The 14,594-nt window shown below is 40.1% G+C and overlaps 1 protein-coding gene across 6 annotated transcripts; it reads right to left on the reverse strand.

Moving 5' to 3' along the window:
- Positions 1-472: 472 nt before the first annotated feature.
- On the reverse strand, positions 473-3,233 carry LOC130988685 (ENHANCER OF AG-4 protein 2-like). 6 transcript variants are annotated; one of them, XR_009090170.1, is made up of 5 exons: positions 2,650-3,233; positions 2,221-2,265; positions 1,982-2,048; positions 1,078-1,252; positions 479-702 (listed from the first exon to the last, which is right to left on the reverse strand). XR_009090170.1 is itself a non-coding variant. In XM_057912594.1 (4 exons), exons 1-4 carry the CDS (start codon positions 2,949-2,951, stop codon positions 688-690), a joined length of 429 nt encoding a protein of 142 aa, XP_057768577.1. In that variant the 5' UTR covers positions 2,952-3,233; the 3' UTR covers positions 479-687. The 6 variants fall into 6 exon arrangements, 4 of the variants coding, with proteins under 4 accessions (XP_057768580.1, XP_057768577.1, XP_057768576.1 ...); XM_057912594.1 differs by lacking the exon at positions 1,078-1,252; XR_009090171.1 differs by lacking the exon at positions 479-702 and having other exon boundaries at positions 885-1,252; positions 2,225-2,265.
- Between the last annotated feature and the right edge of the window lie 11,361 nt (positions 3,234-14,594).

Here is a 14,594-nt window from a genome sequence, read left to right on the forward strand (position 1 = left end):
TCGCGTCTCTGATAGCAGACGGCCAAGGATGGAGCGCCTCCCCCGCCGCTAGCCTCTCCCTCATCCCTCTCACGCGTTGCCGGCAACAGACGGCCAAGAAGGAGCCGCCGCTGCAGATCTGCTCCGGTCCGTTCTGCTGCTGGTTGGGGGTGGGGCCCACTACAAATTAAAAAAAAAAAAGTTAACAACGTCTAACCGCCGTTTAACGCAGGGGGCAATCTGCACCCTTTTTCCGAGACTATGGGGAGGTCAACGCGCTTTGACCGAGTATGGGGGGCTAAAAGCTCTAGGGGGTGGAGTTCAGGGGGGTATCTGCACCTTTGCCCTAATTTATAAGAGAAATTTTGTGAAATTATTTCATAGTATATCTATAAATTGTGGATTTTTTTAATGACAATGTATATCAAAGAGATCTTTCATCCCACCTTAATGTAACTTAGCAAAATATATATTCGAAAAATAACCCATTTCCTCTTTTCCATTGGCTAATTATCACCCCACATCACAAGTATGAGAAATAAATTTTTTTAAAAAAATAATCAAAATCTCAATAAATTGTACGAAAAAAAAAGATTTAGAATTCGACAGGTTACACGCTACAAAAAAAAGTTCTATAACTAATAATGATTCGAACTTCAAGCCTGTTGCGGTTAATATGTTGGGTACTGTCAGGGAATTATTCTCCATTTACGAACTTATCACCTAAAACCATTTAAAAAAACAAAACAAACAATGAGCATGCACAGAGAATGATAAAATATAACACAATATCGTTTATATGTTAGATTATAAAATAAATTTAAGAAAATGACCAGCCTACCCGTTGAAGCTTAAAATGCCAGGGAGAATAATATAATTGTTGCTAAGCTACTCAAAGAAGACCCTTAAGTGAAGAATATTCCATTAAGAAAAATAGAGCTGGCAAGCAATCAAACTCATATTATTTTACAAACTTAGCGAATTCAGCTATTAGATAATTCGTTTCCCTATCCAAATGCAACAATGACGACATCATAAACAAACTCGTGTTAATGAAGAGAAAAGTGTATAGTGAATACATAGAAACACGATACTTACAGTTTCATCAAGAATAGAACTCGTGGATTAGCAAAATTTCATATGGGACTTTGATAGCCAAATATTTCTCTTACTCTTTCCCATAGTTTTTCAATCACATTATTCATGATTTCATGCAAACATGATCCAACTGTAAAGATCCAAAAGTGGATCACACTCGTAAGATTCCAGCAGCCTGCAAGCGTAACCAAGACACCATTTCAAACATGAACACTAATTACAACTATCATCAACTCTTAATAAATCCAAATTCACACATATAGCCACCAAACTGAGTTGTGATTCAAGAAGAGCACTCATGTCCTTCATAAACTGACTGTTCAATTTTGAGAAGCACCCATAACCACAAAATAATGATAAACATTCCAAGATTACTCACATCAGTTAGTTTTCACTCAAGCAATTCACCTCGATCTCAATTTTACTATTAATATTTAATCATCTAAAAACAACAAAAATATTCAATTTTGAGACATCTCACAAACACAAAATGACCAAAGATTCATCATTACTGCTCACATCAATTAGTTTCCCAGAAAATTCACCTAAATCTAAGTTTTAAGCAGATATATAACCATCTAAAAACAACAAAAAGATTCAAACTTGAGACATCATACAACCACAAAATGACCAAAGATTCATCAAGTTTACTACTCACAGCAGTTGGTTTGCCAGCAAAGTCACCTCAATCCCAATTTTACATAACATCTAAAAACAACAAAAAGATTAAATCTTGACAACCCACAACCACAAAATGACCAAAGATTCATCAAGATCACCACTACACTAACATGCGATAATTATTTTTTTCATCTTTTCTATCTCTTATAATAAATTTGCAATAAAAAGAACTCAATCTTAATGTATATTTAGATGAGTGTATTTAAGTTCCAGCCGTTATTACCATGTAAATATAAGGATCAGAGCGTCCTCCAGCTCCAAATCTCTTCATTGCTTGAAGCTTCAACAACCTGTTGATATCAAACAAATTTTATATATAGTAATCAAATTCACAGGATACAAATTCGAAATAAATGAAAATCTGAATTCAATAGACTCTGTGATTTGCTGATGTTATAAATCCAAAGAAGAAGTAAAGAAGTTCCAAGATAGCTTGAGTTGTGATTCAAGAAGAGCACTCACTTACAATTGTAGATGGAAGTAAGCAAAAAATATTCGATTTGGGTGCTGCAATATGGAGAAATACAAAGAGAAATCAATCCAATGCAGAAATACATAGAGAAATACCGAGAGAAAATACAGAGAGAAACAAAAACAGGGAAGTAAAGCAATTAAAGTCAGCATCGTTGAACTGTTTCAAGTTTCAAAGTTTATTTTCTCACCTTCGATTCCTTCCTCGATAATTTCCAGAGAATGAATCGGAGGTGAAAGCTCGTTGCTTTTATAGATCAAAATCTAGGGCTTAATTTTCCTTTGATAAAATTATTTCCAAAAAAATTTCTTTCTAAAATTTACCATCAATAATTGTATATTTCTAAAATTTGTTATTTCTAAAATTAAGCACTAATCATTCCATATTCAACCCAGTCAAGCATAATCTTCAATACTTACCATGTTAGAGCAATGGTGGTTGAGGCGGCGCCGACTTGGAGCCGGAGTGCTGCGAAACGCGGTGGAAGAAATGATGGGAGGAAGGGGCGGCAGTGGCTGGAGACACCAAACATCAGAATGAATCGTGGCGGGGGTGAGGGGAAAGTCTCGTTGGATAAGCGAAATTGAGGGAATTTGATGGAGGTGGCAGATTGCAGCAGGAGGTAAGGCGGTGGCCGGCGCGACGAAGGCGGCGGTGGCGGGGAGGTGGCAGATCGGAGGGCTGGCGGGGGAATCACGGTGGAGGGACAAAGAGGTGGCATGTGTAGATGGTGGCCGGCACGGCGAAGGCGGTGGTGGTGGTGAGAGTTGGTGGAGGCGACTGGTCCATGTTTTTCAGAGAAACGATAGGAGGAAGGGGCGGCGGCTCAACTTGGGGCAGGATTGCGGCGACGCCGCCGGCGAATAGGGGCAAGGACGGGGGAGTATGGTGTGGAGATGGAGCGACGACGCCGACTTTGGTCGGACTGCGACGATTATAAGGGAGGAGTCTCGATAACATTTGGATTCAGAAAATGTGGAGACGACAATGATGAATGGGATTTGGGAAGAGAAATACTCCCTCCGTTCCAATAATGAAGACACACTTTTCTTTTCGGGCTGTCCCAATAATGAAGACACATTTCTATATATGGAAATAATTAGGGTTGCCAAATTAGAATTAACTTAACCTTAACAACTAATCTAAATAACAAAAAAAAACACATAACCCTAGAAATTGAAACGTCTTTCCATCTCATATCAGCCTCATCTCTCTCTCTCTCTCGAATGTTCTCTCTTCTTCTTCACCATGTCTTCTCCGATCTGATCTGCCGCCCTCCAATACGCCGCCGCCCTTCTCCGATCTGATCTGTCGTCCTCATACTCCTCCGCTACGCCTCCCTTTGTCTCCGATTATTTACCCTCCGAAAATTGCGCCGCCCTCCTGTTAGAACCCTAGGGTTCCGCCGCCCTCACCCTGAATCCGTCTCCACCATCTGTTACATCCACCTCACCCATCGTTCAAATGGCCGATAAATTGGGTTGGGAGGCCTATTTGAACTCTGAATTCGTCCCTGATTCGGAGGACGAACAATTCTTCGATCTTATTCCTCCGTTGCCTTCGCCGCCGGCTGGTTATGTGTATGAGAGCAGCGGCGATTTACAGGGGTTCCAGGAGTCCGGCGGTGCTTTTGAGGAGGGTTTGACGGTGGTGCCGTCTCCGGTTCGACGCCCTATTTATCGCCGGCCCTCTACCGCGATGAAGGTCGAAGACTCGGATCTACTCCCTTTTCTGTGTACGGAGAAGTGGGACGACGTCGTGCGCGAGCGGGAAGAGGCTGTCGGCGACGATTGGTGGCGCCGATGCTCCCCTACTTTGCGAAGAATGGTCGAGACCATGTATCCGGCTCTAAAAGGGTGAGATTGTTCTATTCGCTCTGTGTTTTTGTGCAATCTAGGGTTTGGCGGAGGAGTTCAGTGTGGTAGATGGATTATTAATGCTGAAATGATGATTCTTTGCTCAATATGTTCCCTTTGGTTGCGTTCTTAATAAATCTATGATTAATCTGCAATTTATATGAGATTGTGGGCTGATTGCCCTCTGATTTCGATTTTGGCAGCCTCTGTGGTTCTTTCTTGTGACTAATTTTGTGTGATTGCCCTCTGAACTCCCTTTTATAAGCTGTAATGCTCGAATTTTTGGTGGGAAATTTAACCCCCAGATTGCTGTAATGCTCGAATTTTTGGTGGGAAATTTAACCCCCAGATTCTGAAATGAAATTGAATGAGCCGCAATTTTTTTCAATTAATGTCTCTTTTAATTTCAGTTTGTAAATTTTGAATGGAGTGCAGCCTGAATTTCAGTTTTTCATTCTTAAGTGGAATAAAATGAATTTGAATTGATAACAGTGAATATAAAAAAAAATCTGGATAAAAAAATTAATTTAAATAAATTAATTAAATTTTCGAAATTTAATTATTTAAATATTTAAAATATAAAGTCAAAACTTAAAATGAAAGTCAACAAATTCACTAAACTTAAATTAAGCAAAACACTAATAATGTGGGCCACAACACTTTATCATCTAAACTACCACTCCTTAATCTCCGTGCCCAAATGAAGTGTGTCTTCATTATTGGGACGGAGGGAGTAATGTTTTGTGTTTTTAATATAAAAATAAAATAAAATAAGGAATAAAGCCAAATATGATATATATTGCCACGTCAGTGATAGAGAATTGAGCTAGAGGCTCTAGAATTGCAGGGATTTTGAATGGTGAATTATTAGAGATGCCACGTAGGACCCCGAATTAAGGAGAGGCCTAGATTCTCAAACCGTATTATATAATGATACTCAGCTTTTAATATCAATTCTTCTTTTTAAATCGTCTCACGTTTTAATAGTATTTATTTTTATTTTTAATAAAAATAAATTAGATTTTTATTTCGCTTTAATTATTTTAATACTCACATAAAAGATGAGATCTTTATTCCACTCACAACACACTTAACTATTATATTAAAATTTGTGACACTCTCAAATGGATACAAAAAATTAGAACGGAGGAAATATCATACTTTAAGGTTTCGTTCGGTACGGTATGAGATGAAGTGTGATATGTCTAATAATAAATGATTCTTCAAGTACAACTACGGAAGAAACGAATTGGAAATAATTTGAATCAGATTGCAAAAACTAGCAAATAAGTGGCACTAATAGGAAGAAAATGAAATTGCTAAATCACACTCGCAACTCGGAAGATGAATATTTGGGTCTGACGAGTCATACTTGGTTAGACCATCAGCCTGATAAAAATGGAACTGCTCGTCAATAACAGAGTGATTATACTTATTTAGAGCACCCACATTGGTGACCCGATAAGTGCTACTCGAGTCACCCACTACAGCCGGCAGTGATTCGAGGGAGTCACGATAAATCGGGGCAGCCACGATGTATTTTATATATGGCACGCCTATATATATATATATATATATATATATATATATATATATATATATATATATATATATGGAATGGCTAAAATAAGAGCATTTTTTTAAGGTATAAAATAAGAATCATTTTCAATCCTTAGATCATCAAGATCTACGGTTGATTCGTAATCTTATTGGATGGATTTATGGTTCTGAGTTTGAATCCCAAAGGTAGCAAAAATTTATTTTTCACAATTTATACCTTTATGCAGCGAATTCATACGTGTTCTACATAAAATTCATACATTAAAAATTGCTCTTATTTCTTAATTTAAGATGTGCTCTCACGGTAGCCCACCCATATATATATATATATATATATATATATATATATATATATATATATATATATATATATATATTACAAAAAACGGTCATTCGACCGTTTCCTTCCAATTTTCCATTTTTTTTTCTTTCTCTCTTCTTTATATACTCCTATCTTCTACTTTTTCACACATCTTCTTCCATATTCTTCAATCTTCTCTATCAATTTATCTATAAAAAAAATAAAAAAAAAATGGATCCACACAATCCCAATTGGTACGACCGGTGGAGACGATTATCATCCCGATTTGGCGGGTATCAACTTGGAAGAGGAACCTCGTCGAAGCGGCGAGGAGGAGACACCGCCCGCCCACAGTGCGTCGAAGCCCAAGAAAGGAGGGCGGCGGAAGGCTATGGCCTTCAAAGAGAAGGCGTCGACTCCTATGCCGGAGGAAAGAAGGGCCGCTCGGCACACCTACACTCTCAAGGAGACGGACCTTATTGTCAGTGTTTGGGCAGAGGAGACCAACGATGTCGTCCGGGGTGTCGATCAAAAGGGAGAGGCCTATTGGGGCCGGATTCTAGACCGGGTGAACGCCCTCCTCGGCATCCCCGCCAAATAAAAGGACACTTCGCCCGAGTGGCTACGGAGGTGAAGTTGTGGGAGAATGTTTGGGTGGAGGTTTGCGCAAAGTGGCCTTCCGGCCATTCTGACGACATGCTCCAACAGATGGCCCAAGTCATCTTCCAAGGTAGAAGTCCAACTTCTGGCCCCTTCAACTACTGGAGTGCATAGATGATGCTCCGAATCAACCGGAGGTTCAAGTCCATGTACCTTGAGGGCGACGTCCATTCCTCCAAGAGGACGAAGACGTCGGAGACGGGCGACTTCACCACCTCGGCGTCGGGCGAGGAGATCACGTCATCCTGGCCAATTGGAAACAAGGTGGTGAAGGTAGTGGTGAGAGCGGCGAAGGGGAAGGGGAAGGCGTCGCAAAGCTCGGAGCCTCCACCGCAATACAAGGAGAGGTTGGATAGATCGGACGACAAGCTGGAAAAAATCATCAGCGAGTACTCCAAGAAGAACGAGCTGAAGAGGGAGACACACGCCGATCGGATCTTATTCATGAATACTTCCGATATGACTCCGGAGCAGCTAGAATGGCACAAGCAACGGGTGCCGGAGATCCTAACTCGACGAAGGTGCGGTGGAGACTATATAGGTTTTAATTATGTAATTTTTAATTATGTTTTTAGGTTTTAATTAAGTAATTTTTAATTATGTTTTTAGATTTTTTTAATGTAATTTTTAGGATTTTTAAAATTAATGAAGTTTAATTTGAAGTAAATTGTGTTATTTAAAATTGTGCAATTAAATTTAAATGAAAAATACAAAAATCAAAACTAAAAAGATCAGGTCAACTACCAAGTCACCCCACTGTGGCCTCCTTAACCCAATGCGGTCCCCCTTCTATCAAGACAACTATCAGGTCACCCCCATTGTGAATGCTCTTAGTCGTTTATTTTGGTGCACCTCCTCCCAAACACAATTCACAGTACAAGCTCAAAATTTCAAGTTCTATTACTTCTGGTTTCCAAATTCAATTTAATCCGACAGTTTTATGAAATAAACTCATACTCTGATTTTTGTCAATGAAATTCAGTCAATACAAAATGATTTAAGTTAATAAAAAAATATGATTTAAGTGGGTTCAAAAGAACAATTAATTGAATGTCAATGTTTTTTTACTAATAAAAACTAATCAAATGCCATTATCACCACCCTTTCATCCTGCGCGCTCACAATACTTTTATTAAGTTTTTTAGTTTATTTCATGAACGGATGGAGTAATATTTTTGTTATATGCCCAAAATAAAATCGAAAGTTGATGTAAATCCCACAAGATCCATCGTTCAACTCATTTGGGTTTTACTTCTTTTGACAAAAGTCCGTTTAAATTTAATTGGGAACGGGGTAGTCTATCCACTTTATCGAATTCGTTATGTGTTTGTTTGGTTTCTAAATGGATCTGGTATTTGGCATCTATATATGCATATGGTATTAATTAAAAAAAATATAATAAATAATATACTTTAATTTTTTATTATTTACTTTGCACTTGGATTAATTATTAAGTAATAGTCAATAAGGTATTGCTCCAATGGTAAATGTGACACTAAGAAATTTCTTTAACAAATAGGCCATTGGTTTCATTCCTACTTATGCGTGAGTTGTAGTTCTATTTTATACTTCCAGCAGATCACCTAAATGCATCACTAACTCTAAATTTAGGCTAAAACAATTGAAAATGAGATAAAAAATGCATCCAGCACATCCCCTAAATTGGATGCACTACAACAAAAATTGGATATAACATCACCCATATGACACTGCTTTTTGTCAAAGTCTGTGGTCGTATGTGTTTTGTCTGTGGTCTTATATTTGTCTGTGGTCTTTTAGCATAAAAATATTCTTATAGACATTAGATTTATGTGTCTGTTGTTATAGATGTAATGTTAAAAACTATTTATAACACTGATCATAATTGTCCATATTTATAAGTATGATGTTATTTAAAAATAAAAATCATTGACCGATTCTTTAAAAAAAAGAAGAGAAGTTTTGTTGACCCAATTAATTAAACTACTAATTTTCAATAACAATTAAAAAATATTAAAAAAACTTACGGTGAAATCAAAGTGATTTAGTCAAATATTAGTCAATAGCTTTCTCCTAAATCAAATTATCCCCTATTCCCCTTTCGTAATCTACCCTTCTCCGCGCTCTCATAACTGTCGCCGCCGGTATCGCGCCGCACGGTCGCCGGTTATTCTCGCTCACGCCGCGATAGCTCGCTCGCTCGCTCGCCCGCCCAAACTCACCCGCTGATAGAGGCGTCAATCTATTGAAGGTGGTCACAAGCAATTGTTGTCTTCCCTCAATATCTGCCATCGTTTCCCTCACCACCCCTCTTGGTCGACGTCACTGTTGTTGCCGCCACCGTGCCCTTCCGCCGCCGCCGTCGTCTTTTGAAACCTACCTAAATTCAATCTTAAATTTACACTCAATCTAAATTTATTTTAAGCTTATAATTAGTAGGGTCCACACATAATTATTGTTTTTATGTAGAAAATAGGAAATCTCATTTATAAAATCGAGATCCTAAAATTAAATAGGAAAGCTTTAGGGAGGAATATAGGAGCATAATTTTGTGGATATATAGCTTTATTTGTAATAATTTGATTTTTATTATTAGTGAAATTATTTAAATTCTTTGCAATCTATTAATTTAGAATTCGTATCCTTTGTGATCTATTCCATTCGTATCCTTTGTGATCTATTGGTTGTTTGGTTATTGGTGTATCTTATGTCAAAAAAAGAAGAAGATTTGATCATGAAGTAAATAATGTTATTCTGTTATGGATGGATGTTTTAAACAAAAACAAATAAAAGCACTCATTACGTGTTGAATTGATAATCGAATTGCACACTGTTACCAATATTTATTTGTTTACCTTTTGATTTACAACTATTGATTTATTTTTCATCTATTCTTTGTTATTATGCAAACTCGTAACCCCTATTTTCGACGTGCACAAAATAAATTCACATTTTTAAATAATATTTTATTATTAAATGACGATTTTATATATAAAAAAAAGGAAAGAAAAAACCTAAAAAAAAAACCCTTGAAAGCACAGAAGGAGCAGACTAAGGGCCGAACCTCATTAAAACATTTTCACTGAAAACCCAGAGGGAAAAACCGTGAAAAGGAAAAAGAGTACTCGTCTAAACACAAAACGAAAGTAGGGAAGAGCGGAAGGGAAAGTTTTCGGAACTCCGGCCTAACCATCGTCCCCAAACTATCCCGGCTCTCACCCCACGAAAAAAAACTAAACGGGCGGTTAGAACCAAACAGCCACACATCAGCCCCAACTACCGTTTCTGACGCAGATGGCTATGCGAAGCCATGTCAAGACGAACCGCAGCCCTAATCTCCTCAATCTCGTGCGGCCACCACCCTTCCGAACGTTGTTGGTTAGCCATTAAATCGGCCGCTTTGTTTCCTTCTCTAAAGATGTGAGAAACCTGCAGCGAGAAATCATCTAACATCTGTAAAATCCTATTCCACGCCGCCTTAAAACGCCAAGGCACATTCAAAGAACGAGAATTAAGAATGAGTATCACGTAGGTGGAATCGGCTTCAATCCAAAGTCTGTGCCATCCACGATTGTGAGCAATTTGAATCGCCGAGATAACTGCCAGTAGCTCTGCTTCAAAGGCAAAACCCGAGCCACCTTTGAAGTGAAAACAACCACGCACCACATTCCAGTTATCTCTAAACACCCCACCTGCAGCAATAGTGCCCGGAGTTCCCGTCGCTGAACCATCAGTATTCACTTTGATCCACGGCGCCACCGGTGGCCACCAATGTATCTCCACAAACTCCGGAGGAGGAGCACTCCTGGTATTAACACCCACTGCCCGGAGAATCAGATAATCCGACCAAGAATTCCACATGTAGCCTAATTTAGCAAAGTTATTATCAATCTCTTTGAAAGCAACTTTCACAGTGTGGATGACACGACGTGCTTCGAACTTTTGATTATCAAAGATACAATTGTTTCTCTGCATCCAAATGGCCCAGATGACCGTGATGATACCCGCTTTCCAGAAATTACCGATGAGGGGACTAAGTTTATACTGCCAAGCTACCACCAAAAAACTATGAATATCACTCTCTTGCAACCCTTTATCGAAATTGAACCACCCAAGGAACGTAACCCAAATATTCTTCACACGCTCACAATTCCAGAAAAGGTGATCCTGAGACTCACTTCCTTTTAAGCAAAGCAAACAAACGTTAGGCGTGATCATGCCGTAGCGGATAAGGCGATCATAAGTCGGCATTCTATTATGAAGAAGACGCCAACATATCAAGGAACGTCGAATCGGAACAAAGGATTCCCAAAGCCAAGAACCCCAAGACACCTTCGGAAAATGATGACAATGCTTGTTGAAGGCCAGCGCAGTAGTGACATTCCCGTGCAACGAGGGTTTCCAGAAACGCACATCTCCGTCCGTGCCCAGAGGAGTGAGCAAAATATCACACACTATCTCAGGAAAAGCATTAACAAAGGCTTGCGTGAAATGCCAAACCCCATCATAGAAGTAATCTGCCACCGATTGAGTAAGAAACGGAAGCATGAAATGTGGAATACCGCATTTATTCAAAAGATTATACCCAAGCCAGTCGTCATACCAGAACGAAGTAGAAGCGCCATCACCAATATACGAGTACGAATCCGCCACCAAACCATCAATTTCCTCACGTAAGCTCATCCAGATAGTAGAAGCAGCCACCAGAGATTTACTACGCCCAAAGCGATCGAGATATCTATCTCTAATTAAATCATATCCGAACTCACGCCCACCAACCACCTTCCACGCCATTTTCATGAGATAGCTCTTATTCATGAGCTCGAACGACCTTACCCCGAGACCGCCCTCCTCCTTAATCGAGCAGACCCTTTTCCAACTCACAGAACAAGACGGCGTTTGCTTGATGTTGCCAGTCCAAAGAAAATTACGGCAGCACGCATCGAGCTCCTTAATAAGAGCTGTCGGCCATCTATAAACCATCATGGAGTGTGTCAGGGAGCTTTGGATAACCGACCTGATCAGGCACATCCTCCCAGCCATCGACAACTGTAATCCCTTCCATCTCGCAAACTTGTTGATCACACGATCATGTATCGGTCGAAGATATGAAGCACGCACACGGCCCTTAAAGATAGGAACCCCAAGGTAAGAAATCGGAAAATTGCCTTGAGAAAACCTCAATATGCTTCGTATAGCCCTGCAGGTCTGAGATGGAACTTTGCTAGTAAAAAAAATTTGCGACTTATCCTGGCTAACAATTTGATCAGAAATTTGACCATAATACTCCATAATTTTCTGAATGGTATTAGCGTTCGTGACCGTGGCATGACAGAAAACCAGAATATCATCCGCATATAAAAGATGAGTGGGAAAATTAATTCCCTGTCTCATTTGCATCGGTGTAAGGGTGCCCGCGCTAACACAATTTGCAAAGAGCCTACCAAGAACATCCTCGGCGATTCCAAAAAGAATCGGAGAAAGAGGATCGCCCTGACGAACACCCCTTGAGCACGCAAAATAGCCTTTAAGCTGACCATTGTACAGAATAGAAATCCTAGCCGAATGAAGCAGAATCTCAATCCAACTAATGAACTTTGGATCATAGCCAGCAACACGAAGAACGTTAAGCAGAAAGTCCCAGTTAAGAGTATCAAAAGCTTTTTTGATGTCAATCTTGCAAGCCATGTTTTGACCACGGCTCGTACGATGCATACAGTTCACTCCTTCCGACCCAATCAGAATACAATCGTGAATGGAACGGCCGCTAATAAAACCAAACTGATGACGGGAAACATAAACAGCAGCAACCTGACTCAGTCTAGACGCCAACACCTTAGTAATAATCTTGTAAAGAACGTTGGACAAAACAATCGGTCTCAGATCCGAGACCGAATTGACGACATCTTTCTTAGGGATCAACACCAAGGTATTAGAATTACAGCCTTGAGGGAGATAAGAATTCCTGAAAAAAGCTTGAACAGCACACCAAATATCCACTTTAATAATCGACCAACAATGCTGAAAGAACTTACCCGAGAAACCATCTGGCCCTGGTGAGCTGTTCGGCTCCATCTGAAAAACCACAGCAGAAATTTCCTCTTCATCCGGCAAACGAATGAGCGAATTATTATAACGATTTTCAACCATCTCCTCAATAACCGCCTCCACTGCCGTAATATCAGTGTTAGAATGGCTGCTAGTCGAGAACAAAGAAGAGAAAAAATCCACGATATGATCTCCAATAGCCGTCTGATCATAATTCATAACACCATTGATCTCCATGTGAGAAACGATGTTAGGTTTACGACGAAACCTAAGCATTGCATGAAAGAACTTCGTGTTCCTGTCTCCGTCTTGAAGCCAAGACACCCGACTTTTTTGCTGTAAAAGCGAGCTCTGCCTGGAAAGCACAACGTTGATCTTAGCTTGGGCCTCCACTTCTTTATCAAAGAGATCCTCCGTGTAACCATCCCTGGCAATCTGATCTTGAATCTCCAAAAGCTCTTGTTGAGTATTCATGATACAAGAATCCACATTTCCAAAAACATTCCGATTCCACTCGCGAAGAACCTGCCGAAGACGCTTTAATTTATGCATAACTTTAAAAATCGGGCAACCAATCTCGGTATCCATATGCCAGGACCCTTCCACCGTATTGAGAAAATCCGGATGTAAGGTCCACATGTTAAGGAACTTAAAGAAACGATGGCGAGGAGGAGCATCCACCATGCAATAAAGAACAAGCGGCGAATGATCCGAGGTAATACGTGGAAGAGCTTGAACAAAAACTGAACTCCAGAGATTCGCAAAAGAGTCAGCATAAATCGCTCTATCCAGACGAGACTCCACATGGGTTGGCATAAATCTACGACCAGACCACGTATAATGCAGACCAACCGTAGGCGCCTCAATGAAACCGGAGGCTTCAATGAAATCACAGAACTCCGCACAAGAAGTAGAGTTAGGCATACAGTCACTACTTCTTTCATGGGCGCCTTTCACCGCATTAAAATCGCCAATAAAGACAACATTACCATCAATATGATCCAGAAGATCCAACCACAAACGACGTCTGCCAGCATACGTGTTAACGCCATGCACCACCGCGATTTTAAAATTCCACGTCGACCATCTGCAGTTCATGATAACCACCTGCTCCGAGGAGAAAATCACATCATGAATAACAGAAGGATGAGAAAAAACCCAAATATTCGAACTCATGTTGTGTCTTGAATTTTGAAAACAAGGAATAAGATTCAGAGAACGCCAAAATCTTGAATAAGTCTTCTTGAGATTCGTCTTAGGCTCAATAATCCCAACAATCACAGGGGAGAAGGAGTCGCAATGCTCCTTTAAAACTCGTTTGGACTCGTCCGTAAGGCCCCGGACATTCCATACGAGGACATTCATCATAAAGACTGAGAATTCGTGTTCGGGTTTTCACCCGATTCCACTTCAGCTGCCCAACTCTTGGCCGCCACATTATTCAGGGCTCTATCATTCTTCGAGGTCCCTGACGTAATAATGAAATCTCGAGGTTTATCTCCTGCTTCCCAAGCTTTGTAAAGTTTATTTTTGATGAAATCTTCAGCCTGTTGGTTAGGTTGCTGGTTAGGTTGCTGCTCCACCGACTTTCGGAGACGACTCTTGATACTATCTTCCCCACGAATCATCGGTTTCTTTGCCGCCAAATCTTTCGGAGGTCTCCCCCTTTTTTTCACCTGCGCCTCCGCCTCACAATTCCTGAAAGTTTCCACTATCCGCTGAGCTTTGATAGCGCTTTCCATTATCCTTTCCTGTTTCTCCCAATTTTTATCCTGATTGTCCGAACTTTCAAAAATAACGATCTGTTGTGAATTTGCTTCAGGCAGTGTATTGCCAACATCCGACTGCCCATCAGACTCGTCTCCCCAATCTCTCTCTTCCATAACCGGCATAGTGATCGCCTGTAAGATATCCGGACCCGATGTCAATCTATCTCCATTGACATCCTCAAAATCAATAT

This window comes from Salvia miltiorrhiza, chromosome 6 (genome assembly GCF_028751815.1).
Source record: "Salvia miltiorrhiza cultivar Shanhuang (shh) chromosome 6, IMPLAD_Smil_shh, whole genome shotgun sequence".
Lineage (NCBI taxonomy): Eukaryota > Viridiplantae > Streptophyta > Magnoliopsida > Lamiales > Lamiaceae > Salvia > Salvia miltiorrhiza.

Bases quoted from the DNA above. Each gene is read 5' to 3' on its own strand.
- LOC130988685 (XM_057912593.1), bottom strand. From the start codon at position 2,951: ATGCCACCTCTTTGTCCCTCCACCGTGATTCCCCCGCCAGCCCTCCGA. The intron at 2,266-2,649 runs GTAAGTATTGAA...TCCATATTGCAG, and splicing joins ACCACCATTGCTCTAACATG to CACCCAAATCGAATATTTTT. The intron at 2,049-2,220 runs GTGAGTGCTCTT...TGATATCAACAG, and splicing joins ACTTCCATCTACAATTGTAA to GTTGTTGAAGCTTCAAGCAA.